The 27,116-nt window shown below is 39.0% G+C and overlaps 1 protein-coding gene across 3 annotated transcripts in view; it reads left to right on the top strand.

Annotated features, from left to right (window-relative positions):
- Positions 1-27,116, top strand: part of LOC124164191 (tyrosine-protein phosphatase non-receptor type 11-like) — a 1,101,414-nt gene that overhangs the window by 973,915 nt on the left and 100,383 nt on the right. Inside the window, exon 1 of one of the 3 annotated variants that reach the window (XM_046541403.1) lies at positions 12,996-13,937. The exons of the other annotated variants lie outside the window; for them this stretch is intronic. Coding sequence (XP_046397359.1) covers positions 13,852-13,937 — 86 coding nt within the window. The 5' untranslated portion in view covers positions 12,996-13,851. Of the gene's footprint in view, positions 1-12,995; positions 13,938-27,116 lie in introns of those variants that run through there. 3 annotated transcript variants of the gene reach the window in all.

Genomic DNA, 27,116 nt, shown 5'->3' on the forward strand with positions numbered 1-27,116 from the left:
AAATATTGAAAAACCGTGCAATTGCGAAAGATTTCTTTGTTGAATGAAGTTTTTTCGATTATGAAGAGTGTTAAAAATATTTAAAACCCTCTATTTAGTAGGTACCTTGTTTTTAAAAAAATTTCCACCCTGGCTTTGGACCCCCCCCCCCTCACCCCCGCCCTCCGAACGAAATTCCTGGTTACCCCACTTTAGGAAGCCCTAATGCTCGAGTAAACCAATTCATTTTATGTCCCGCTTTAGTTTTCGTCTGGCTTCCGATTAATAGTTATGTAAACTAATGTTTCTACTTCCATCTCAGTTCGAGAACGTTATTCAGGAAAAGAAAAACGGCAGTACCTATACCTTTTCCCACCCCAGCAATAATCATGTAATGGTTTACTTTTGGAAGCAATTAAATGCTAAACAACAATTTAAGTTAACTTTTAGTAGCTCTCACTGGAAATAATTCCTAATTTTCGGGAATTCAATGCCTATTTTGTCAAGGATATATTATATTTTTACTTTTAATTCAGGCATGCTGTCTCTCCGATTTTGGAAATGCATCCACGTCAAATATAGAGATAGGGTTGTATGTTTTCCCTCAAGATGTTTGCCGCCCATCTATGTTTAGAGTCCGCAGTGACTCATCGCTTCCTGTTATTCCGGAAAAAATCTCAGACCAACCGGAAAACCTGCCGTCAGTATCAAAAATCTTTTTAAAAAAATAATGCCTAAATTAGCTAAACCTGGCGGGCGTCGTCCTGCTTGGTCGCATTTCTTTGCCTCAATAGTATTACTGTATAGAATACTAATCAACAGTAAAGTAGTTGTATGTACGTTCTCTCTAACTCTGTATCGAATCCGATCCGACTGAAAATGGTATTACATTACAAACGTACACACGAAAATTACAAATTAAAATCAAAATCGCTACTTGAAATTTTGTGCAACTGATTTCCAAGGAAATATTTTGCTGATTTCAATGAGATATGTGGCACATTCATTTGGAAACGTGATTTTTAGAGAAAATATGAGTCGTAAAACAATATTGATTGGAAAAACTACTATAGTGATACTTTCAGTCTTACATTAAAAAATCAAATCCCTTCATCTAAATTGAAATAACTATGATGTAACAAAAAACTAAATCAGTGCAATGGTTGCAATTTCTTGCTTATGAAAAACTTGGACAGGGGCCCTGAGTGCCAGCCACTGCAAATAAGATCGCACATGAACCTTGTCTTTCAAAAACAGTGTAGATTCGCCAAATTTCATGATAATCGTATTGATGTAGCAATGAAAGGAGAACAAATAGACTAGCATCTATTTGTTTTATGTTAAGTATAGTTTTAGATGATATACATCGAATGATACACCTCCATTTATCTTCAGAGATTCTTTAATGATAGTTTCAGTATCAAAATCCTTTTTAAAAAAATATAATGCCTGTATTAGCTAAACCCGGCTAGTGCTCTCTCTCAGTGCTGAACTCTTTATCTATCATATAATTAGTTCACTCAGTATTATTTCCACACTTTTTTTCGTCCGACCAAGGTTTAAGCGCATGATGCCTTTTTCAAGGTTTTTTAAGTGGTTTCACTATGTTAAATGATAATAATATATTTACTACTCCAAAATGCCTCAAATTTACAGCTTTGGTAAGAACATAAAGCAGCTTTAGGTGGCTTCAGTGGTTAACACCAGAGTGGTAGCTACCATCCTTTAATTTATATAAATGTATTAAAAATTATTCATTTAAATGCATTGTAAACATCTCATTAAATACGACACGTGGCAAAAAACATCATGCGAAGTAAATGTAAGTTCAAAAAGAGAAAAAATAGAGCATTCAAGAAAATACAGTGGTATAACATTTTAGGAAAAAAAATATAACTTTTTCAACACAAAAATGTAATAGCAATGAATATGTATATATAATTATAAAAAATAACGTTAATATCTTGATGGGATAACAGCCAATGTTTAGCCTTTTTACAAACATTATTTACGCTCTTTATCAATTTAATTGAACTAGTTGAAGGATTTAATATTTTAGACCCTAAATAATATCCACAGAATTACGTCGGGAACTGTATATTTTACCAGAGATACGTTTATTTCTTGCATTTATCCTTCCCCTGCACCACTCAGCGGTATCTTTACAGAATGAGCAAATAATGATTTTTTCCACGGCGCTTAGCAAAGGAACGCACGTCAAAACAAAGGAACAATCTCTGCTCGTATCGCTGAACGCTTTAACCCCTTGTCGGCTATTCGGAGCGTTCTGGGACGTGGGAGATGGCCTTGACCGCTGGCGGAAATGTGAATCCCCTTCAGAGCTTTTATGCGGCCCGGCGGATCCGAAGGGGTCAGGCAGTACTACTCTCCTGACACTCCTATCGCACGGTGTTTCACCGCTATTATTATTCCGCCGAGTAATTGTAATGCCTGCTACTTCACATCACGCTTTTCTCTTCAGTGCTGACGGAAAAGGGCGGGCGGCTCGAAAGGATATCGGAATTGCAACGTTTGCTATGACGTGAGCAACGTATGATCTCAACGTGCATGCATTCGCGTATCATGCTTTTTGGCAGGGAAGGTTTTGGGGATGTTTTGATTTTTTCTTCCATTAAGTTTTTTTTTAGAATGCTGAATCCTAATCTGAGGCTTGCTTTCAACATTTCAACACGCAACATTGCTAGAAATGTGCGAATTGCTGTGACGTGTGCAACTTTGGATCTCGACGTGCATGCATTCGCGTATTGTGCTTTAGCTGGGAAGGTTTTGGGGATGATTTGATTTTTTTCTTTACTAAAATATTTTTAGAGTGCTGAATCCTAATTTGAGGTGTGCTATCAACATTTCGTGACGCATTATCGAAAGAATTGTGCAAAAAAAGGCCCAAAATTGCAATTTTGTAGCCTTTTTATTTGCATCTCGGAATCGATCAACCTTTAAGAAATAATTTTTCAGTTGAAAATTAAAATGCGCGCTTAAAATTTCGTAAAAATTTCTCCGATTAACCATAAAGACTCCAGCGCCATTTTAATATTGACGTTTTTTCCCGCCTTGCAAAAAAAGAGCATTCTGTAATAATTTCAAAAAGCCGAGTATGGTTGCATTTTAGTTTATCAGAATTGATTTCTACATATTTTTTTCGGCGCTGAATCTGTAAATGGCTTACATTTTCTTCCAAAATTTTAAGTATTTGCAAAGAGTTGAAACATTGGTGAACCATGAAACCTCAAAAAGTGCTCAAAATGTATAATTATGCATATTATATTTGAGACGTCAATGTTCAGATTAAAATAAAGAAAACTCAATGATATTTTTATTTAAATCTATTCTAACAATAATGATATGCATGACAAAGTATCACCGTATGCTACGGCAATGTCTTCGCTCATTGTCTAGTTAACTAATTCGGACTACGGTTCTTTTTTTCTTTATTTTCCTCATTTCTGGAGGGGGGTTGGACCCAGGTTCTTCCTCCCACTCTTTCGTCTGAATGCTTGTAAGAACCGAAAAGCAGCCTACCCCCATACAAGTTTCTACTTTCTCCATTCATCCTTGATGTCGCCTAGTTCCCACGGATTCGTGTCCAGGTCGGCGAAAATTCCTTCGTCTCCTCCTAGGGATGCCTACTCTCCCCTATCAGAGGCCAACCCTGATGGTCCTATTCTTGTGTGTGTTTTGAGAGCGTGTTGATTCCGATTTCAAAGCGACTGCGGTGCGGTATGTGGGTTAGTGGGGTCGGTGATGGACCAAGGAGAAAGACCAACCACTGGAGGGGGCACCACTGGTTCCGACCGTAAGGCGAAGTGTGGCAGAAATGTGGTTGCTTAGGTAGGATAAGCCGCAGCCGTAGAAAACGGTAGTCATATTAAGTAAAAATATTTAGCAGCATGTTACTAAGTTTTTAAGAGCGTATAAAATCCGGTAAAAAAATTCCTATGTACTACTCATAGAAGCCGCTAAAAATTTAACAATATGGAATGTAATATGAGATTCCTCCGGTCTGCGATATTATTACGGAGCACAGATGTTGTATGAGGTTCACTTTTGACATATCGTTGCATAAAAATAGAGGATATCTTTTTTTTTAGAAATTTTGCCGCAAAAAATAAAATTTGCCTCTTTATGAAAATGAGTTGACCTGGTACATGCTCTTGTTTTCATGGCTCTGAACTAAAAATCTTCTTTTTCCGGAAAAAAACACTTATTATTTGTTTCGATACACCATGTTGTTTTCAGTTATAAAAAATGTGGATGTGAGAAGTTTATTTTGACATGCGCTACCTATCATTACTTCTCGTGTGTGTTTTTTTTAGAGTGTATAGTTTGATACTCGCTCTATCCTCTGATTAACATATCCAGAATACTCACTTCTCAAAGGAAATATTTGGGCGAACGGATGGGTACTGAAATGTATTTAACCTCTAAAATAAAAAAAAATAATCAATTGCTTGGCAGGATACAGTTGTCAGATCATTCCAATGCGTGTTATTTCCTAATGTAGGCTTCCGTGGGTGGTTGCTTGTGTTTCAACTGAAATTGCACCCTGGCCTGCTGAATTAGTGACCGGAAGAAGTCGTGTGCAATACCGGTGAAACTTTCGTCTAACGAAATGGACCAACGCGGAATCAAGCCCGGAATAGGTGTAGCTTTACATCTATGATGAAAGCTACAAGTATTCCAGGCTTGTACACCTCCCGCCACTCATCTATTAAGGCAGCTCACGGAGTAATAATAAAAATAATAAAAATATAATTTCGTTTTTATTTATCAATCGACTTTGGGACCATACATATATTTTAATTGGCAATTAAATTAAATGACACGCGCATTCATCCATTCCCTGGATGGTGGGAAATTCATCGTTGCGGAATTCGAACTCGCGACCGTTAGATTAGCAGGATAGGATTTTACTACGCCGCTACTGAGGCCGGCAAGAATGCAGATGCACTACCCGTGGGTGGGTTTATGTTTGTTGACTGTTTTCCCGCTGCCGTAAGTGCGGACTCGAAAGGGAATATTGCCGTGCGATAAAATGATTGCGCATTGTGTGTTGCGGGGCATTGAGTCTTTGTGGTCCCTTTGAGGGGGCAATCTCGTCATTGAGCGTGATGGTGTTGTGAGATGAGCACGGTCATTCTGTGGCGACTCTGCTTTGAGTGCTCCGGTCACTTTTCCGGATGAGGTCATCCGACAAAATGGACACCGGAGTGCAGGAAAGTCATTAGGATTGCATCATAGTGATTCCTTTCTCGCATTTTATTATGGACGGCCTAGGAACAGAACGAGAACAAAATACAGGTCGAGGGAATGATTATGATGTAATGAATGATTTCAGATACGTATTTTAAAATACTTATATTTGGAATTCTTCCCAGCCCAGCCTACTATCGCCCCAAAAAAAGGTAGAACGCTGAACCTAAAGCATTTGTTTGAAATTCTACCAAAGCTCGATAGGGTTGTGTCAGTTTAGAATTTTTTTTACATATAGCATTCATTATGCCAATATTCATCTACTCTTCTAAACCTCGTAAATTGAAATTTACCTTTCTGCTAGTTAAAAAATCAAAGAATGGGTAAAATTTAATTTTAAAAGGCTATTTTCAGTGCGATTACATCGTTCTTTCTATAAAAAATACAATGAAATGCACCAATCAAAAATTTTGCCCGTGACGACTTGAAAAAGGCGACAGTTTCGCCGTTTTCTTAGTTTTTCGCGTTTTCTTCTTCACTCATTCGACCGTAAAGGCTTAATGTTTAGGTTTAAACAATGTTTAATTTTTCACTGTTATAGCCAAATAAACAATGAGTAAAACAATATATATGACACCAGGGGCGCAGCTAAGAATTAAGCCTAGGGGGGGTTTTAGGCCCAACTAATACTTTCGTATGTGGGGGTATTGCATACCCGCCAGGGTAAGCGGGAGTTGCGGGTCCCTCCTCCAGAAAAGTTTAAGATTAATGGTTCAAAATGGCGAGTATTATGGCTTTCTGAGGGATGTTTGATTAATTCTAATACTTCTATTCCTAATTAGATTAATTCTATAAGTAATGCTAATCCAATTACGTAAAATGGATTAAACACAAATATTTCTCTGAGCTCTGGGGGGAGTTTTATCCCCCAAACCCCCCCCCCCTCGCTACGCCACTATATGATATAACCCTATGGAGCTTCGGCAGAATTTCATACAAATGCTTAAAGTTCAGAGCTCTACCTTTTTTGTGGCGATAGTAGGAACTGGGTTTAGAGAGATGACTGTGCCGCATGAACTGATGACCATCCTTTCGGACGTCGGAAACAATTGCACCGACCGGCTGTGCAAATGCTCTTTGGTCGTCGAGAAATGTCGCACGAAATCGCTCATTTATTCCCGTGCCATTCACCGAAACCTAAATTACCCTGTCCCCGTTTCAATATCGCTCACCTTTCCTCTCTCTGTCTCTGTTCCAATGTAATCCCAGAATTTCGGTAAACCCCAGAATATACGAATCACCGCGCAAGCCGCCTCATTTTACAGATAGTTTCAATGCACAAAGCGCGCAGTACGTACCTACTTTTACTTGGCTTAATGGATTATATTTACTTGGCTAAATGGGTTATATTTACTTGGCTAAAATTAGTATTCTTTAGGAAAAGTGAAAAAAAAAATGCGAATTCAAAAAACCGGTGCGACATAGGGTAGGATACATTGAGTCATATACAAGTGATATTATATACATGGTGTTTCAGGAGAAATCCACTTTACTTCAGGAGATGGTAGGGGAGATACCTGTGTATATTAAAGCATTTTTTTCCATAAATATTGGATCACAACTCCTTGGTTACTGATTGTGATGTTAACGCAAACATTTTTTGTATACACTTTGCGGTTACCTTGGAAACAGTTTTTCTTGTGTATCCAGTCTTTTTGACATTTTATTAAATAATCTGGATTTTCGAGGACATTAAGTAAATGTGGTTGGACGCTCTATTATAATTGCCTAAAAGAATTAATCTTTGAGCTTAATGAAATAGACCGTTGAGCGAGTATCAACAATACGGTTGCGCAATCCCATCTATTTTGAGATTTGAGAGAAAGTTTTTGTCTCCGAAACTTTTTTTCCTCTCCCTTCCCGATTTTTTTTCATTAATTGCGATTTCGGTTCTGTGCGAACATCCTCATTGTGTTGAAAGGATTAAAAATGCTGAATCGTATGCCCAGGAAGGAAAACGAAATTGATTCAATAATAATTCTGTTCACGTAACATCCACGATCTGGTTCCGTGGGATCATCCCTTTGAAAATTCGCATTTCTTTTGCTCAAGACAGCAGAGAATTGCACGTGGGACTTCCCTCTTAAGATTCTCCATACCTCCGTCGCAGGGAGTGCTGGAATTAGTCCAAGCAACATTCTTGAAATACCGTTCCGTAAATTCTGAATTCCGTATCTTATTGAGCCAGTTCTTCGACTCATATGTTTGTAGTTTTACGAGCTTAAAGGCCAACACTTGCTTCTTCATTGACATTTCATCAGTCTCTGTGGTCTTCCAGTATTCCCTCATTTCTTTTCTGTGCATATCTACCTCTGACATCATAATTACCACTTCCTCCAGAACCATCTCGAGATGGAATCATTTTTAAAGTTTACGCGTTCGTCGCGGTGAAATACTCGCGCAAGTATACCACTAATAATTATAATTTAAAAAATAATTTTTTTCACGATTGGCGATGCATATAGTTGCATTGCTCAATACAAGAGAGACAATATACTATCATGAACTCATGTGAGGAAAGAAACATCGAAGATCACAATTTTCCATAACACCAATTAGGTATAATTTAATAAGATTCAAAATTAAGTTGGCTGCGGAAAATGCACGCTTGATTCAACCAGTAGACAATTTTTATTCTCCAAATTAAAAAGTAAATGAAAAAATATCTTGAATTTTGCTGTTTCTTTTCAAGCATTAAAAATATGAAATATTTTTAAAAATAAAAAGAAAAATATTTTTTAAATAATGTTCCATGTTTTGACTCAAATCTTCAAAACTAACTCAGAAAATACAAGAGCGCTCGTTAAATGCTTAAAATGTAGATTAGAATGTGTCATAAAAATAAGTACAAAAAAGCAATGAAGAAAATCAAAATAAAAATACTTTTAGAATAACATGGGGTAATTTTTAAACATAATCTTCATAAATTTTATGCTCTAATCGAAAGGTGAATGAGAAGAAGTATGTTAACACAATTAAAATGGGTAATTTTTAATCATAATCTTCAAAAATGTTATGCTCTTATCGAAAGGTGAATGAGAAGAAGTATGTTAAAATGAATAGTTTCGTCGGGGAACTTAGTGACGACGATATAATATTTGTAGGAGGCGATCGACAGTTAAGGTTATTTGGGCCATGTGGAAAGGGTGGGTAAGGAAGGGTGGAGAGAAACCCGGCGGCAGACGGCATTATAGTCTGTATAACATAGGGTGGTGAACTGGCCCGCCAGCTGTCTGACCCGCGAGCGCTGTAGAATAGAATAGAAAACAAATTTATTGTTCAAGGCAAAGCCTATGGGACATGCATCCAATACATAAAGAAAAAAACAGGCTCTGTGGTATTACAAGAGATATTTGCAAGTCACCTTACTATAGCAACAGGATCATTGAGACACAAACATAATATAAAATCAAATACAATGACAGAATTTACCAAGAAAATATCAAGGCAATTCAGTAGAATAAACAAAAAAAACATACAAAAACTGTAGGGAGGAAAGGACCGACATAGGTAGCTGGGGGGCCCATGCGCCACCCTATGGTATAGAGACTATAATCTACTCATGACGAAAGACGCCAAGGGAACCACGGCTTTAACGTCCCATCCGACGGACGGAGTGCTGTGACCTTCATAAAGAACTCTAGCAGGGATTGGGAATTCTGGGAAACCGATACTTTAGCCACCACACCAACCCGATCACCATTGTAACAACCCGGAATAAATAATAAAATACTTGAATTGCACTTTAGGCGTTATTAGCTGATATTTTTTGAAAGGGAAATGCGACCTGTATTGTTAGGAAAATTGCAGATGTCAGATATAATTTTATTGGGGCAGAAAAATTGGGGGACGTGAATTATACAACCAATGTTTTACTCATGTTCTATTGAAATTTATCTCAATGCGAATGGCATTACCATTGTACTTCATTCCTCAACTTTAGTGCGGTAATCACAGTGCACGATGTGATATTGTAAATGTTAATCGCATCCAATGTACCAGTTTGCCTTGTATAAATGGAGATATATGTATTGACCCCTCCCTAGTAATTCGCTTATGTCTCCAGCCATTACTTGAACGAGGTCAATAGTTACGTCTTCAAGGCTGACGGATGACGTTGACTAGGAAAAACCTATAAGTGCTATTTACATGGCCGTTTTAATTTGCGTTCACTCTCCTTGTCCCATATGGGAGACATAGGCGGGCAGCTTATATTTGCAGACTTACTTATACAATCAGTACTGAAATACATCGCTTTTACTTCATACCATATTATTTTATAGAAGAACTTTTCTATGATTGGTTGAGCTAATCGTTTAGTCACGGAATGTAGATGTCCCTACTATGATGATATGGAAATGGAATGATATGATATGATGATACGGACATGATACTATGAATACAAGAATTATCGTCATGCATCTATTGGTGACGTCATTGGGTGTGAATTAAAAATTTTGTATCCACACGTGCATGTCATAGGAAACAATTCATGAAATGCTGCTATATATTTTTACTTTTGATGCATTGTTTTTGCTTTTTGTTGTATATAGTAATGTGCCAGGTGCATTTATTTTTATGGCGTCAGCTATATTTTTATGTGATGTATTTGTCAGTGTGTGATAAATTATTTTTCATAATTGTTGCCTGACACGGAAATAACATAATTTAAAGTAGGCTTCCGTATGAAAAAATGGGAAAACATCACACGCTGCTGCATTGCAGAAAAATTCTTAATTGTAGTGCAATTCTTAGGGAATATAGTTCACCTGAAAATGTTCAAATGGTTTCTTTGTTTAAAGTATTGGTTACACAACCCCATATTCTGGGTGGTGATTCTTGGGCAGCTCCGGATGTACCACAACACAGTAAAGTTTGATTGAAATCTGAGACCTGGTTTTCGGACATTCCCCTTATGAGCAAAATTGTTGTATTTTGTTTTGTCTCTTATGGGGAAACCCAGAGCATAAATAAACTTTCATCCATTCATTAATTCATTCTAATGGAACATATTTCTCTATGGAAGCAAATCAAAATTCAATGCATGGAGAACATTTACATTAATTAATGTTACAGTAAACTTATATTTTAAACTGTCAGCACCGTATGTATGCTCAATTGACGGGAAACACTAGTCGTGTGGATCTAGATTGGTCCCTGTCCAGGATGCGAATGAATAAAAATAATATGACCTTCAAAGTGAGGATTAATGGGTGGACGAAAGTGATTTAGTGCTACCCTTCCTCTGGTGTCTCATCCTTGGAAAGTATGTCAACCCTGTGTCGCCCACATGGACCCCACCCCAAGTGCTTACATCCTACGGATGTCTCCCATTTCGGATCGTCCGACCCACGAACCTTCCCACTGTGAAAATCTTCCTCATCCCAGAATATTTAAACCCCATCCTTCTATGCTAGTTCTTGGGTTGTCTTTTGGTTATCAAAAACTCTCGAGTCAACGTAGTCATCAACTTCTATCGACACGATTTTTGTATTATCTTCTTCATTCATGGTACCAAAATATTAAACGCCATGTTATAGAAAATGTTAGAGAAAAATTAAATACGGAAATCAGCGAAGAAATAGCTCCATTGCTCTGAATTGTTCATGAAAAAATTAAAGCTTACCCAAGAATAGGAAAAGGAGTGAGACAAGGGTGTGCCCTGTCCCCAGTAATATTTAATGTTTGCATCGTTAAAGCCATCAATGGAATCAAGGAGAAGGGTTGGGGTGTTAATATCCAAATTAATGACAAATATGGAAAGGGAAATATCATTTCTAACCCTTCTGAGTATCTTTCTTTTTCATGAATGAACAGCAGACTGCCGTACGCACGGTTTTGAAATCGATTTGAATTGTTTCATAGCCGAATCGATGCCTTCGCAGGAGTTAACTCCTCCAATCCATATTATATCCATATTATCCCGAGATATCTTCTTCCGTGATAGGAGGTTTGAGCTAGCAAAACACGCACGAAAAGCGCATGAAAAAAATGACAACGAAACTGCGCGATCCAAAGTTTCACGATAATTTAGCCATGTTCCACACTATTTTTTTCTATTATCGTTTGGGTATTGGAATTCCACGCTTAGTATACCCTATGGTTATTTTAATACTATTTTGTATTAACCGACCCCAAGATAAGTATACTCCAGCCCTCCATTTTCACTTCCCCTAGCTACTTACCTCAGTTACAATGTTTCATGTAACCAGTCAACAAAAGTTTTGGCGGTACTCACCAAAAATCACTAAAGGAGGTTTCAGATGGACTCGTAGTGGACTTCGTCGAGTGGTTCACATTTTCAACACGCTGTTTCTTCAGCTGAGCTGTACATGTATTATACATCCGATCGCGATTGAAATGTCAAACTCTTATGGGCCCAATTAGCTCCAAGTTGTGCCATGAGATAACTCTGAATATGTAAATAATCATTTCCGATATTTCTTTCTGAAATCCATTGGAAAATTTACAGTAGGGCTATTTATTTACAGATTTAAAAAGGTAGTTTAACCGGTACGCTTATAACGAGTTTGTATTTTAGGGGGTACGCCGTACCGGCCCAACTACAGCACTGCATGTTTAACTAATGTTAATAACTCCCACCACAACGTTCCAAATGTTACACGGCAGCTCTGGGTTCATAACTACCCGTATATGGTTTATTCATTGATCAATGCCGTAGATATCCCGGTTATACGCTGCGTGGCGTTTTGCCCTATCTTTCCGAACGGAAGGAGGTCAACGTAGGCGCAGATTCGTGCTCTCCTCTTTTTCCGAGCTTCCCTACTTCCCGTCTCCACGGTCATTACCATCACCTTCGCATCTTCCGCAGCGTGGGCGATCCGAACATCGGTCTTTTGGTTCACTAGCGCGGTTTTTTTTTCGCAAGATAAGCCTCGCCTTAGGCTGTTAGGAGGGGCTAGCAAGCCGCTTGAGATCACCTGCATCATTTAGGACAGATAAAAAGCTAAGATAGCCGTAAAAATACGATATAAAATATCTTTTCTTTAATTAGAGAGGGCGCACGTACTTAAAGTAAGTCAATATTCCCCGAAAAATCCCCAGATTATATCCTCACTTCAAAAGCGGATCCCACCTGAATGTTAGTCTCAAGAAAATATTCTATGTAAGCCCGAAGGTTGTCCACCCCCGGACGTAGATGATGCAGCGTGTTTTGAAAATTAACGGAAGGTTTTGAACCCGGGCCCCTCTATCAGCCTCTCAGAGAAAATTGGGTTGATTCATCTTTTTTTTTTTATTTGGTGAAAAATGATTCTTTATTATAACTTTTATAACAAGTTTTAAGGTTTTTTTATTTAAAAATCATTTTTGGATTGGGTGCATGGGTATTCATTCTGATAGCTCAAATTTTAAAAGCTAAGCTCGGAGGATATCACTCCACACATTTATGAGAATCATAGAAGAATATGAATCACAATCATGAGAGTTAAAAATAGAACCACAACACGACTCCTGTGTAATCACAGTCATTGCGAATTTCAATTGTGGTTGGAATTGCGCGAAAGTCGAAAATTGCTCGTTTGAATCGAATCCCCCTCCCTTTATTCCGCGAGGTGTTGCACAATCGTTTCCGACTCCTGTTCCGCACCTCCTACTCTCATTCGCATTGGAGGAGGAAGAGAGGTCGGCGCCGATCTCCCAAGGCCGCCTCTGGCGATCCGTAGGTGGAGGGAGCCGATCGGGACGCGCAGTGAACGCAGAAAGCAGAGTGGTATAAACAGTCAGTGGCTGGACTTTGCCGAGAAATGATTCCCGACTGTGATCGCCTCTCCGTCTACGAGTTCACCTGCAAGCTCGATTGTTTATTCTCCTTAATATCGCGCACCGTCGGCGTGGAAATACGCATCGCAGTCACGCTGCGCTGTTGACGGACGTACAACAACGTCCTCAACATCCCGGTACTCGTCACGAATAGTTGGCGTACAACTGGCAACGTCGCATTGATAACAATTGTCAGTGCTCCAAATTTCTGGGCGTAGGAATACGTCTTGACGTACGTAAACGTCCCCAACGTCTCCATACTCGTAACGAGTCGTCGACGCACAACTGGCAACGTCGCATTGATAACAATTTCCAGTGCTCCTAATTGCTTGGCGTAGAATTACGTCTTGGCACACAATTTTTGTTTTTGGACAGAGGATCACTACCCAACTTCAAGAAAATATCGAGCAGTGGGTCGGTGACGTTCTACTGGTTTCTGGTCGCCGGCCATAAAACTGGCAACGTTACATTGATTCCTTGGAAACATTGTTTGTGCTCGTACTCGCTGGATGTAGTAGAACGTCTACAGAGTTCGATTTCGGACCTGTGATCACGTTCTAGCATCAACATAGCATCGATACTTCAGTGACATACTTAGCAGCTTCTTCAACCAGCACTGATAACCCTTTCGTTCAAAACCTTTCCTCATCGCTCCTCGAAACTTCGTGTGGCAGTTGTTTTGTTATTTCTTGCCGCACAACGAAACCCCATGACTCTCCAGGAAGTGTGTGCTTTGGAGAAGGAACGATGCAGTTCAAAATCGGCGCGGCGGAGAAATGCATTCAGTAAACGGAGCGAATTTCTAGTTCCTCCGTTACAATGTTGGATAAAGTGAGGGAAGGAGAGGTGTTGGGAGTGGAGATCAAATGGGTTACACCTTCGCCCGATGACATTGAAGACGACAGGTGAGTTGCCTATCCCTGGAGACGAGGAGTTGAAAACTCTCTCAAGGCCTGTTTACACGATACATTAACGTGAACGCGACAATGTCTGTTTGCCTGGAGGATTTTCGTGGACCGGAACGGAACATGTAGGAATGCATGAATCAAATTAGAACAGGTTCGATTTCCCGTTCATGCATTCACACTAGTTGGCTGATTACACGGTGCATTTTCGTGTTCATTCACGCGTCCATGCGTTTAGACATTAACTCATACGAGTTAATGAAACGACATTAACTCATACGAGTTAATGTACCGTGTGAGCAGGCCTTAAGTAAATAAAATTTTTAAAAAAATATTTTAACTTTTTTTTTTATTTCACGATAAGTTAATTGGGAAAAAAATGTATTGAAGAAGATTAAAAAACATGCTTTTTCCAAAAACGGTTGAAATTTCTCTAAGCAGTAAAACTACATTAGGAATAAGTGTTGAAAAGTCTGATAGGTGAGTAACGATGGGCATGAAATATTAATATCTTAGCCTAATCAGCACCCACGCTTCAATCTCCGGATGGTTAAAATCTTATTTTTTTTACTTTTTAGTGAATTTTACACTATTTTCGGAAAAGGTATGTTTTTTATCTTTTTTATTTCACTTTTTTGGGCTATACAAATGATTGCGAAGTATTAAAAAAGTTCAATTAAAAAAAAAACACTGAATGGACTGGGCTAGTACTCGTTTACTCCGACATCTTTCATTGTTGAAATAAATCTCTCATTTACGCAACAATCACGTTTTCCAGTCATCAGCTACACGAAGCGTAACTTGCCTAGTATTATGTACTTCCATTTTTATGAATAATTGAATCCTCCTTGTAGTCTTATTTGTTATATAATGAGTAACACAAGTCAATTTCGAAAAAAAAACGCGAGAGAGAATCCAAAATACCAGCTTCTCCCAAATAATTTTGGGGAAGCCTTTTCATCAATCTCATTTGGTCCTGATAGTCCTGCAATCATCGTTGTTTATTGTTCATGATTTATTTCTGCAAATGAGATTACCAGTCAATTGTATGAGGAGTGGGTTGTATACCTGCAGGTGATTATCCCTTCCAATGCTCAGCCGCCGCTCTGTTGATACAGTTAAAGCTCCCTCAGCGTACTGCGCACGAAGGAGAGTGGTCAAGGTCTAGCGACGTCGTAAACCTTCTCCTTTCTTGCTCTAGTGTAAACTCGAACAGTCACTCTTTCACGACAATGTTGCCGGGGCAAGCAGTGAAGAAATACTCTTTCCCACGCGCTAGAAGGTGAAGAGAATGGGTGGGATATTCCCTCGGAGTGCGATTCAGCGAGAAACTGGAAAATCACATTCCGCGGTAATTACCTTCATTTACATACAATGCGTGTTTGTATATTTTCGGTAACGCATATGGGCTTGTGAATTGTCTTCTCCTGTTGTCAAGTAGTTTGTTGATGGTAGAATCTCGGAATTATGTTCTCTAACTTATACAGTAGATTCCGGGTAATTGGGACATATCGGGACTTGTGCACTTTGCCCAAATAAAGCGGCTGCCCCGCCAAGCGAACTATCCTGTGTATGAGCATAAACAAACGCTGAAATGATAGAAAGAAGACTAAAGAACATTCATAATGCAACCTAAGTTTATTAAATTATTAGTTTGATTAATAAATGAGCGAGTTAAGTTAATTTATTATCATTTTTAAGAATTATAACAATTTAGCTGAAAATATTTCTCATAGCCTCGGGCGATGCTGAATGCTGTCTTTTACTAAGTCCTATTTAAGAAAAGTCCTATCCCCTTACGGATAGTTTATCAATAAGAGATTTCAAAACAGGGCAAGAATAGGAACATTTGTGAAAAATAAGAGTAAATCAAAGGAGGAAAATATAAAAAATAGTATTCTGAAAACAAAAAATTTTAATTTCATCGCGAGTAGCGAGTCTATGTCGCCGATTCATGGCCCAATAAAGCGGCATACTGTCCCAATTAAGCGGAGAATACTCTGTGATATTCCTCTATTGGGCTCTGTTCTTCAAGATCTGCCCCAATTAAGCGGCTGCCCCAAGTAACCGGTGGACCCATTAAACGGAATCTACTGTATTATTCGTTTATCATTGTTTCCTTCCAGTGTTGCGTGTGTTGAACCATTTAAAATTTTAAAATTGCGTTACCGAATCAGACGTTGATGAATGGGAGGAAGGTGATTGGAGGATCATTATGTAATTTGTTAAAGAAAAAGCTAGTTTAGTGTCTGAGATTAAGCAAGAAGAAGTTGCGCTTTGCGGTGCGGAAACGTGGGCATTGAGGAAGGATTGGAAGAGACTAAAAGTCTTCGAGAAGTGGGTGTGGAGAAGAATGGAGAAGGTGAATTGGACGGAGAGGAAGGGGATCGATAAAATACGGGAAATTTAGTTTAGGAAAGAATACTTATAAACGAGGTACAGAGGATACGGAAGGTTTGGATGGAGTGAATTCTGAGTGATGGAGGGATGTTAAAAACAGTTTTAAAGGGAATAATGTTAGGTAAAAGAGGGAGAGGAAGGAAGAGGATGGAATTTATGCATAAAATGAATGGCAGTGGGCCTTACTACGAATTAAAATAGGAAGTCATAGGCCGTGGTATTTCGCAAAATGTTCCATCTATGCCTACCTTTATCGGTAGTGGACCTTAATAGTAATATTTGGAATTCTTTTTTTTTTAATTAGTGCATCTTCATTATTTCATTCAAGATTTGCGTGTGTTGAATCATTCGATATTTCATCCCCTGTTTCTTGTTCCTGCAATGTCTTGGGCATTTATCATATTATTACATGTATGCGTTTTGTTTCTCAACATTTTTACACCATTTATTTATTGTTTTTCATATTCTGTGATCGTGCGAACTGCTGTGACGCCGTGATATCACAATATGCTACGTAATTATTTCAAGAAAAAAATATTCGTTTCCCTCGCTGTAAACCGGTAATGAATAGGCTACGTAGTTTTTTCCAATTGAAGTGTAACAATGACTACACAGAATTTTTTTATATGTTATCTCATCATATATTTCTGGAGGAAAAGCTCTTCTCGGGAATATATTATGTAAAAAACCCTTGTCTCAATGAACTTCGTTAATATTTCCACTGATAGTTATTGATGCCTGCCTCGCATTTAACTCTCAATCTGCAATGTTTTTCTTCCAAATTTTGCTATTCGTATTTCTGGAGATAGCTTAAATCTTGTTTAAAAATTATATTATACTATGAAAATAAATGATCACAGCTATGACTAGCATGAATAGCTGAGACGCGGTGACACTATAGGTATGAGTTCGTGACTATAAACGCAGCCAAAATATCTGCATCAGCACTTCGGCCTGAAGACGCCTGGTAGATACGTGTCAACCCTTGACAACCAACGCGGCAAAAACCCGGAAGATGGAGAGATCCGCGAATCCAGTGTACGACACGGAAAACTACGAGTCAACATGAATATGTGTCGTCATCAACTTTGAGACCATACTGGTCTCTTTATTTTTCAATTTTTATAACAATCAACAATAATTCAAGGAAATTGGTGAACCGAGCATTTCCTCATTCATTGACATCGATTTTCACAAAGAGCACCGATTTTATCCTGAAGATTATGATGCTTGACATATGAGGCCCTCGTAAAACCCAAATTTCTATTACATTCCGTTTGAACTACATTTGTGTTTGGAGAGCATTGTTCGCGCTGGAGAGCATTGTTCCAGGATGTTGTTCTTCTCTTCCGGTTCCCTGCGATCCATTCATTCACCTTCGAGAATAAAAGAACCGGTCGCGTGCGTGACCTCACTTTCGTTGTAAAAAAAAAAACCACGCTCGGTGGTGGATTTCCTCGGCCGTGCCGGGTGCAGAACCCGATTACCCTTGACCCAAATGCCGCGCAGTCGTGCCGTATCCATAAAATGCAGTTTTGAGGTCGCGCCAGGCAGCTCGTGTATCTGCGGCCTTTCTCACCGCTTTATTAATTTAAGCGATGATATTTGTGTTCGTCGTGACCATTTCGCGATCATTGTAAGGTAGGAATTTCATCGTTGCTTTTTCGGCGTTCGCAATCAAAATGGGTGAATAAAAACTGGTGTAGGAAAATTAATTCTGTTATTTGGGAAGCGGAATTACTAGTGGTGGAAGAAGCAAGAAAAAAATCATCAGTATGATTGCCCGGCTAAGAGAACATTCCACAATAATGAAAGGTCTACTTACACCAGTCTAGTTAGATATGAAAGTAAGGAAAAAATTATTTTATTTAGAGTATACTTCTCTACGAAATTGAGGTGCGGAAAAATGGCAGCATAAAATCCGTAAGAAGATGGAGAGGTCCACGAATCCACTACGCCACGGAAATTATGAGCCAACATGAGTTCGTGACGTCATCAACTTAAAGGCCGTTAATTTTTCGCCGCGAACAGCTCGACAAGGGGACGCCGAATCGAGGAACTGAAGTACCTGTTTCTTTATTTTTCAATTTCTATCGCTATCAATAATAATCCGAAAAGGACGAAATCCGAACAAGATAAATCAAAGCTTTCGAAATGCTATGCTACAGAATATTGATAAGTATCTAATAAATCAACCGACTGAGCAATGAGAAATTCCTGGGAGGAATAGGATGAAGGAAAAGCCTCGCGATAACTTTTAGAAGAAGGTGGTTCAATTTAATCTGTCTTAATTCAATCTTGAGAAATGATGGAGTGATGAAAACAACTAACGAGAGACAAGTAAACTCCAAGAACGTAAAAGGAAGACCTCGAATAAAATATGTGGAATGAGTAAACGAGAATATAAAGCTGAAGAATTATGTAGGGTGTTAATGTATCTATTATGATTATCTGATGGGGAATTTAGTGAAGACCTGTCTCTAACCATTCCGATTGGGAAACAAAGATTGTTAATGAATTCTGTTGTTTGGGAAGCGGTATTACTAGAGATGGAAGAGGCAAGAAAGAAATCATCAGTATAATTGCGCGGTGGAGAGAGCATTCCACGAGAAGAAAGCTGTCAGAAATATCCAAGAGGAAAGATTGTAAACAGTTTATAATGATGCAGTGATTGAAACGTGCTTCTTACAATTGTACTAACTTATCATTTTACCATGAGTAGCGCTAGTGGTGGAAGAAGCAAGAAAAAAATCATCAGTATCATCAGGCTAAGAGAGCATTCCACAATAATGAAAGGTCTACTTACACCAGTCTAGTTAGATATGAAAGTAAGGAAAAAATTATTTTATTTAGAGTATACTTCTCTACGAAATTGAGGTGCGTAAAAATGGCAGCATAAAATCCGTAAGAAGATGGAGAGGTCCACGAATCCACTACGCCACGGAAATTATGAGCCAACATGAGTTCGTGACGTCATCAACTTAAAGGCCGTTAATTTTTCGCCGCGAACAGCTCGACAAGGGGACGCCGAATCGAGGAACTGAAGTACCTGTTTCTTTATTTTTCAATTTCTATCGCTATCAATAATAATCCGAAAAGGACGAAATCCGAACAAGATAAATCAAAGCTTTCGAAATGCTATGCTACAGAATATTGATAAGTATCTAATAAATCAACCGACTGAGCAATGAGAAATTCCTGGGAGGAATAGGATGAAGGAAAAGCCTCGCGATAACTTTTAGAAGAAGGTGGTTCAATTTAATATGTCTTAATTCAATCTTGAGAAATGATGGAGTGATGAAAACAACTAACGAGAGACAAGTAAACTCCAAGAACGTAAAAGGAAGACCTCGAATAAAATATGTGGAATGAGTAAACGAGAATATAAAGCTGAAGAATTATGTAGGGTGTTAATGTATCTATTATGATTATCTCATGGGGAATTTAGTGAAGACCTGTCTCTGACCATTCCGATTGGGAAACAAAGATTGTTAATGAATTCTGTTGTTTGGGAAGCGGTATTACTAGAGATGGGAGAGGCAAGAAAGAAATCATCAGTATAATTGCGCGGTGGAGAGAGCATTCCACAAGAAGAAAGCTGTCAGAAATACCCAAGAGGAAAGATTGTAAACAGTTTATGATGATGCAGTGATTGAAACGTGCTTCTTACAATTGTACTAACTTATCATTTTACCATGAGTATTACTGATTTTTCTTACGTCGATCGTCCCGCTTTTTTGTCGTACGGTTATTTCCAAACCATGTTTGCTCATGTCGTAGCTTTTGAGTATTTGCTTGCACTTCATATTAGTAAATTTCATCTCAGTGTTGTCAGATGTAATTTTTTATATTTTAGAAGCAGGAAAATATTTAAAAGGCCCTTTCCTATTTTCCCTGTGTATTTTTAAGATACTAGCGTATGCTATGAGTGAGTAATGTATTCGACACAAAAAGAACAAAATGAGTTCGGTCGAGAGGATGATATGCGTCATCTTAAGTACATTCTTGTCTTATCTCTTCCCAGCGTGTTTGAAATAATTATACAAAATAAAAATCAATATTTTTAGAACTTAAAGTTTTCAGCGTGGAATTTTCCATGTTTACAAAATCCATGAAGAATTTGAATTTTTTAAAAATACATTTTAAATTTCTTCTTTTACCCGTCTTTTCTTTTTGTTTTATCTCCTCCTCCTTCTTCTTTAGCTAGCATATTTTTCGATCAATCTTTCAATGAACTTTGATGTGAATACATTTGTTGTTATTCCTCTCCATCTCTCCCGTTCCTTTAAATGATCGCAACGCTGCCATCGGATTTTGGTGGCCATTTTTCAAACTTATATATTTTCTATATAAATATATTAGTTTGAAATATATACCATAATAAACTAATATTCAATTTTAAATTCTGAAAAACAATCGAGATACAGTTAAAATCTTAGTAAAATTGTTAGCATATTGCATTTTCATCTGGTTCTGAGTTATCCCTAAAATTTCAGCATGATAACTAATTGGAAAGTGGGATGTAATTGAGTTGCAAGGTTTGACCCGGACAGGATGATTAACGATAATGCGAATTTATATAAAAAACGTTGAAAATGTTAGAGTACATGCGTTAATTACCTAACTCAGCGGGTGTACCTCCTCCCTTTGAAATCCTGAAACGGTTTGTTGGGGGGGATTTCCTCGTGGACCGCAATTCTCGTATTCTCAGCGATTCTCCTCTCCATTATCCGCCCTGCCGTGCCGGTTCGTGTCTATGAGTCACTCTGTCTCTTGGGTCGCAACCTCCATTTTCCGCCGCTGCAGCATTCCGGCCGCTGACCCACTTAAACCAGAACAGACCGCTCTCGTCGCCTCGTCGTGTATCACGAGAGATGCGAGCATTGGGGTCTCCGCCCGTTAGCGTAAATACACTTGCATAGAGCGATTTTACCTATGTATGTACCCGTTTAAAATTCAACGGGTTTTTAAGGCTTAGTGGGGCGTGGTAGACTAGTGGGTAGAGTCCTGGGTTCAAGACCCGAGGGAAGCCTTCGAACACCCCTAAACAAAATCCTCGAATGTTAACGAACCATAACCCTAATGACCTAACCAACTCATGAAAAAAGGGCGGCGACTTCCGCTTTCATTTAATTTTTTAAGAAAATGGCTGAATGAAGATGAGTTATTTTGGCTGTAACTTATCTTTTTACTGTTTCACACCCTTGCACTGATGACCTCACCTACTCATGAAAAGAGGGTGGCAAATTCTGCTTTTTTTTAATTTTATAAAATAGCTGAACGAAAATGTTTTTTTTACGTCGTAACATATCTTATCCTTCCACCTATCTAATTCTTTTAGTGAGCTATGATTCCGGGCATAATTAAACGACTTATTTTGGCATAGGCCAGAAAAGGAAAAATGAATGGTTTTCTAAATTAGCCAAATCATTAGTCAGCCAAAGTATTTTAAATTTCTCTTCAATTTCGGCCGTATAGTAAAATTTAAAGGGAGCCTGGTAGCCTATTGGAGTAGAGAGAGCTCTTGGCCACTTATAAAAAATAGTTGAAAAACTGAAATTATTTTTTTACCTGTGATACGAGGTAAAACTTCATAACCAGAAACTTGATTGATTAAATGTTTAATTTTCGACGCACCATCATAATTTGATCATATTATGTGTTGCTTAGGAGCTCTTGAATGATAAAATTTGGGTAATAGTTGAGCATAACATTTGATTTTCACGAGCAAAACATATTGAAATTGTTTTATCATGATTAGTGAGAGAATAATCAATTTCGACCTGAAATTTTGAATAATTAATGCCACCCATTTATTAGGTACAGCAAAAATAGGCATGCTACTGTTAATGATAAAATTGGATAATGATACATACCAGCTACTTTATAATTTTCTTTAAATCATTCCTGACCTCAAAGAGACATCTATCATGGGTTTGTATCTGGTGCAAGGTCTAGGCGTCCCTTTGTGGCGGCTCGCAGCCCGACGTGCAGATGGAGAGGCAGGAATATAGATGTATGCATGCGGAGGGCGGAGAATTCCCCAGCAGCCATGAATTACTCAGAGGACGTGGGCAGATCGTTTCAGGTCGGGAATTCCCACGGCGAGATAGCCACGGCCAACCTGAGTAATGGCCGTCAACGGCCGCTGCAGTAGCGGATAGACCTCCGTGCATAGCTACTATAGACATGCAAATAGATAGAGTTAACGTCTATGTAATAGGTACTCGTGCGACCAATATTGAACTAATTAAATCCGATTATATTAATTCATCTCAGGTTCTCCACAGGGTCAATGTTTTGATAGCCGACGTTTCTACGTTAAACTTACATGGCATCGTGATCGATGCAGACGTTCATGTAATAGATGCTCATGCGAACAATATCGAAAGGATAAAATCCGACTTCGGGTTCTCCACCGGGTCAGTTTTTCCAAAACCTACGTTTCTGTCCTCAGTTTGCGCATCGTCATCAATGCAGGTGATTGTCGAACTAAGGTTTCTGATCTCCTCTTACGCACCATTCACGTGGTGTATGACTTCCCGGCAAGGGTCTGACATCAAGGCTATCATCTGTCATGATGCACAAGGCGAGGATAAAAAAGTAGGCAATGGAAAACCTGACTCGGTGGAAACCCCGAGAAGAATCCTTGCCACTAACTCGCCGGGAAAGCCTAAGATCCTATTTGACGAAATAAGAAATCATGTGACGGGTTTTATTGACCTACTCCGACGATAATGTTTGTTTAAACGTACTTTCTTCGATCGTATACTTGAGCAGATATACCTCTTTATACATATACCTTTACCATTCGGTCTGTTGCTTCCAGCGTGAATCCGTAACACTAACGTCGCTTTTTTTATATATTATCTCTGAGGACCACATCCATGACATTGCTTTTAGCTATCTGTTTCGAGTTGCGAATGCGAAGTGCGGCTCAAGATGCGTGTGACGTTGACGGGTTTGGCCAAGCTCCTCATGATTTACTCATGAAATGGTTTCGATACATTTCGATTATGATTTTGGGACTAATTTTATGTTCTAGCAACGCATTTTATTTACATAGCCGAAGTTTTGCTAATATGAATTGGAATTATCTCCACTTAATTTTATATTCTCGAAGGTGAATTACCAAGGTTCATTCAATCTACAAAGAATCACATCATGTGCTGATTTTTTTCTATTCGTCTCAATAATACCAATGATGATTAATTGTGAATCCTTTTTATTATTCGAACGGTTCGGAAGAGCGCCTCCAGAGGTGTTGCTACCGTTTGTATTTTGAGTTATTATACACAGTTCAGGGTATAATAACAAAAAAAAACTCGTGTGTTTCGTTGGGAGTTCAAAATGCGGAAGAGAATGACTATCACGGGGCGCATTATAAATAGCCGCGTGCAATGGCGCGACCCTTTTATACGAAAGGAAATCGGGGAAGTCGTTCACATCTGCGTGTATCTGCCCCAATGAAAAAATTGTATAAAACTGTTTCAAATTTTTATACATTCATATACATTACCATGGTAATGTATAAAAATTTGAAACAGGTTTATACAATTTTTTCATAGTGGTGCTTCCATCGTGGAGCGCTTGGCAATGAGTGGTAATGAGGAAAAAAGGTAGGTGCAGCGGGCTCAGACAGGGCGGAAATAGTCTCTGTCTTAATGTCTCCATTTAGTATCTAGTTCTTGGAAACAGGTTCTTCGAAATTCCTCGACCAGCCTAGTTAAGAGTTGTTCAGTGGAGCAAACATTAACATTCCCCGAATTTTTACCTACTTACAACGACCAATGTGGTCTTTTTACTACCTCCTTATTACTATCGCGTCCAGGGATGCTGACTTACAAAAGATATTGGGGGGGGGGGGGGCCAAACCGGGGATTTTGCCCCGGGAAATTTTATAAGTAGTTAGTTTTAAGTTTTTTAAGCATTTTAGAAGAGTCATATGATTAACATTAGAACCCTGAGAACTCAAACCTCGATATCTGGACCCCCCTCAGGGCCCATGGAGTCGCCGCCACTGATCGCGTAATCTGCTGTGTGACGACAATAGTTTCAATGGCATTGCTGCCATAGTCTTCTGGTCAAAAATGCCGATCCGTGGCGATGATATAAGCAGCATTTATTTGCGCTTATCGAATTAATACATCCGATTTTTCGCATTGGTCCGTCAATGTCGCAACCTCTTCCCCGATCCATGATCTTCTGCCCTGTCGTGCAAGCTCTGAATGTTTCGAGGGGCGCACAATGGGCGGAAATCGGAAAAAGCAGGAAAAAATTACAAAATAGCTTTTTTCGAGCTATAAAATTGAATCTTTGCAAGTATACTAAAAATGATTAAAGTTTATGGATATGTACTTTGTAACACTTAATTTTGAGTTGTTTTGGGTGGGATGTGACGATTGATGGGAGGAGGACAATGAAGCTGGCAATAATGAGCAGCAGAGGTGGAGTGGGGCGATTGTTGTTGACGGCGCGGGATGGAGTGTATCGTGAGTTGGGTTGTTATAGTTGTGGCGTGCGGGTGTGTCTTTGCTCTCGAGTTGTTATCTTATAAAAAGTGTTGTTAAAGTGCAATAAGAATATTTGTGAACCATTGAAGAGAAAATAAAAAACGTTACAACTTCATTTGATATAGTTCTAACCCGTTACTGACTGTCAAATGAAGTGCATATCCACAAACTTCAATCATTTTTTAGTATACCTGCGAAGTTTCAAGTTTATAATCATAAAAAAAAAGCCATTTAATTATTTTTCCGGATTTTCCGATTTCCGCGCACTGTGCGGCGTCGCGGCAGGAACCTACGACTATAGGCATTTGCTATGGGGAGAGAAAGAGGCAGGCCTTGCCATGTTTTCTCAAAATACTTCGTCTGTGAATGGAAACAGAAGACTGTTCCACGACTATAGTTCCCTTGATTAAGACTTCGATCAATTTATTCACGGACGAAAGATCTTTCAAGCGAGGAATCGCATCCTTCGTGTCAACACGACCGCTCCCGTTGCTTTTTTTAACCTCGTCTCTGATTTCTTCCGTTTCATAATGCGCGTTATTCACTTCAATGTCAATTTGGCGTGACGAGGGACAATAAACAGCCGCAATTTCGCCGTGACACCGAATCAACGCGCTCTCGCCAAGGTGGTCGGATGCGATAGTGTTTGAGAATCAAAAGGCATAGGTATGGGCAGAATAGATTAGAGGGCATTTCGTTACGCGATTGTTAACACTTTAGAGGAGGATGGAGCCTTCAAATGAATAGTGCCCATAATGGGTATGGTCACGAATATTGCAATAAAGGATTCTCCAGTCCGTCACCAGAGTTCATTTCAAATACCTTAGCGACTGAGAGGCAGGCCCTAGTTTTTTTTCGGGCGACAAAATTATGATACATCCGTAAGCTATTTTTTTAGATGTGGTAGTTGAAATTTCACACCGTATGTTTGATTTAGGAATTTTTATTAAGATTATTGTTTAATAATTGATGAGTTAATAATAATGGTTAAATAAAAAAATGGATAAATTACATAACTTTTTGAAATAAACTTTTCAAAATTTTCAGCCCCCTGAACTCTGAAGCCCGGGGCACGTGCCCCCTCCGCCTCGCCATATTTCCGGACCTGCAGTGTGATGCCAGGAGCTATTCATTTATAAAACTAGGATATTCGATAATACTTAGTGTGACAATTACGTCAATTGACTGAACGGTGAGACAACTACAAAACCGATATACACGTGTATTGACGGAATTCTCTCTCCGACAATATTTAAATGAGTTATTCCTCAACTAGACGTAATTTGTCTCTCTCTGTTCATTCCTTGGTATAGTTAGTTCCATTTGAAGCCGATAGATAGCATAAGCCTGCCGAAATATTATTTTTTTTCAATTATCATGAGATGAGCGATTATTTTGTAATGGATTTTGAAAAAGTTACTAAAAAAGGCCGGCATACAGGGAATGACTAGTGGTTTTTAGGGCTGGCACGCCAAGTGTTAAGCATTAAACATTTAATTTTCATCTGCGAAAAATTATTAAAATTATTCAATCCGTCCACTTTGGGATTTCGTGTGGAATTGATAAGTCTCTCGCACGGATGTATCATTCCCCTCTTCAGTGCTTCTCCTGCAACGCATCGGAAGGAAGGGAACGAGCGATCTGCGTTGGAGCGTGGAAGGTGATAGCGGAGGCAAAGGAAAGGAAGTCCGTCCTCGGAATCGCACACTCAGTGAGATGGGGTGGCTGACGTATTAGGACCCTCTCTTTCAACCATAGGGAACGTACCGCCACTTCGTCATCGCACGCAAAATGACAGAGCATCCTCACCACCACCCAAGAACCCATTATTAAGGGAAAAGGGTTTGGCGCCACGCCACCTGCACGGCCGGAGATCAAAGCTAGAGAGCCTGGCTTTAGGCCGTTTCACACGCAGCACGGAATAGGGTGGTTTCCTATTATTTTTTTAATTGCCAAAATCGAAAGATTATTACTCCTGGAGTACGCATTTCACGCTTTTAGATTTTTAAATGACGACATCTATTTTTCGCGATTAAATGAAAAGCGAAAATTTTCTAGCGCGCGAAAATGCGACGGCTGAGTATGAATACTGTGAAAAGCCCGTGTGACGTCATTCTGGGTGTAGCTGCCACCGTGTGAGGCCACCCAGGTGCGAGGCTATGAGCGCCGCTACGATGCAGGCTGCTAGCAGGTAGCGCTTGGCTTAAATAAGGATTATTAATACCATATATCAAACGGAGGAAACTTTCCGTCCTTAGGCAATTTT

This window comes from Ischnura elegans, chromosome 8, assembly GCF_921293095.1.
Source record: "Ischnura elegans chromosome 8, ioIscEleg1.1, whole genome shotgun sequence".
NCBI classification, from domain to species: Eukaryota; Metazoa; Arthropoda; class Insecta; order Odonata; family Coenagrionidae; genus Ischnura; species Ischnura elegans.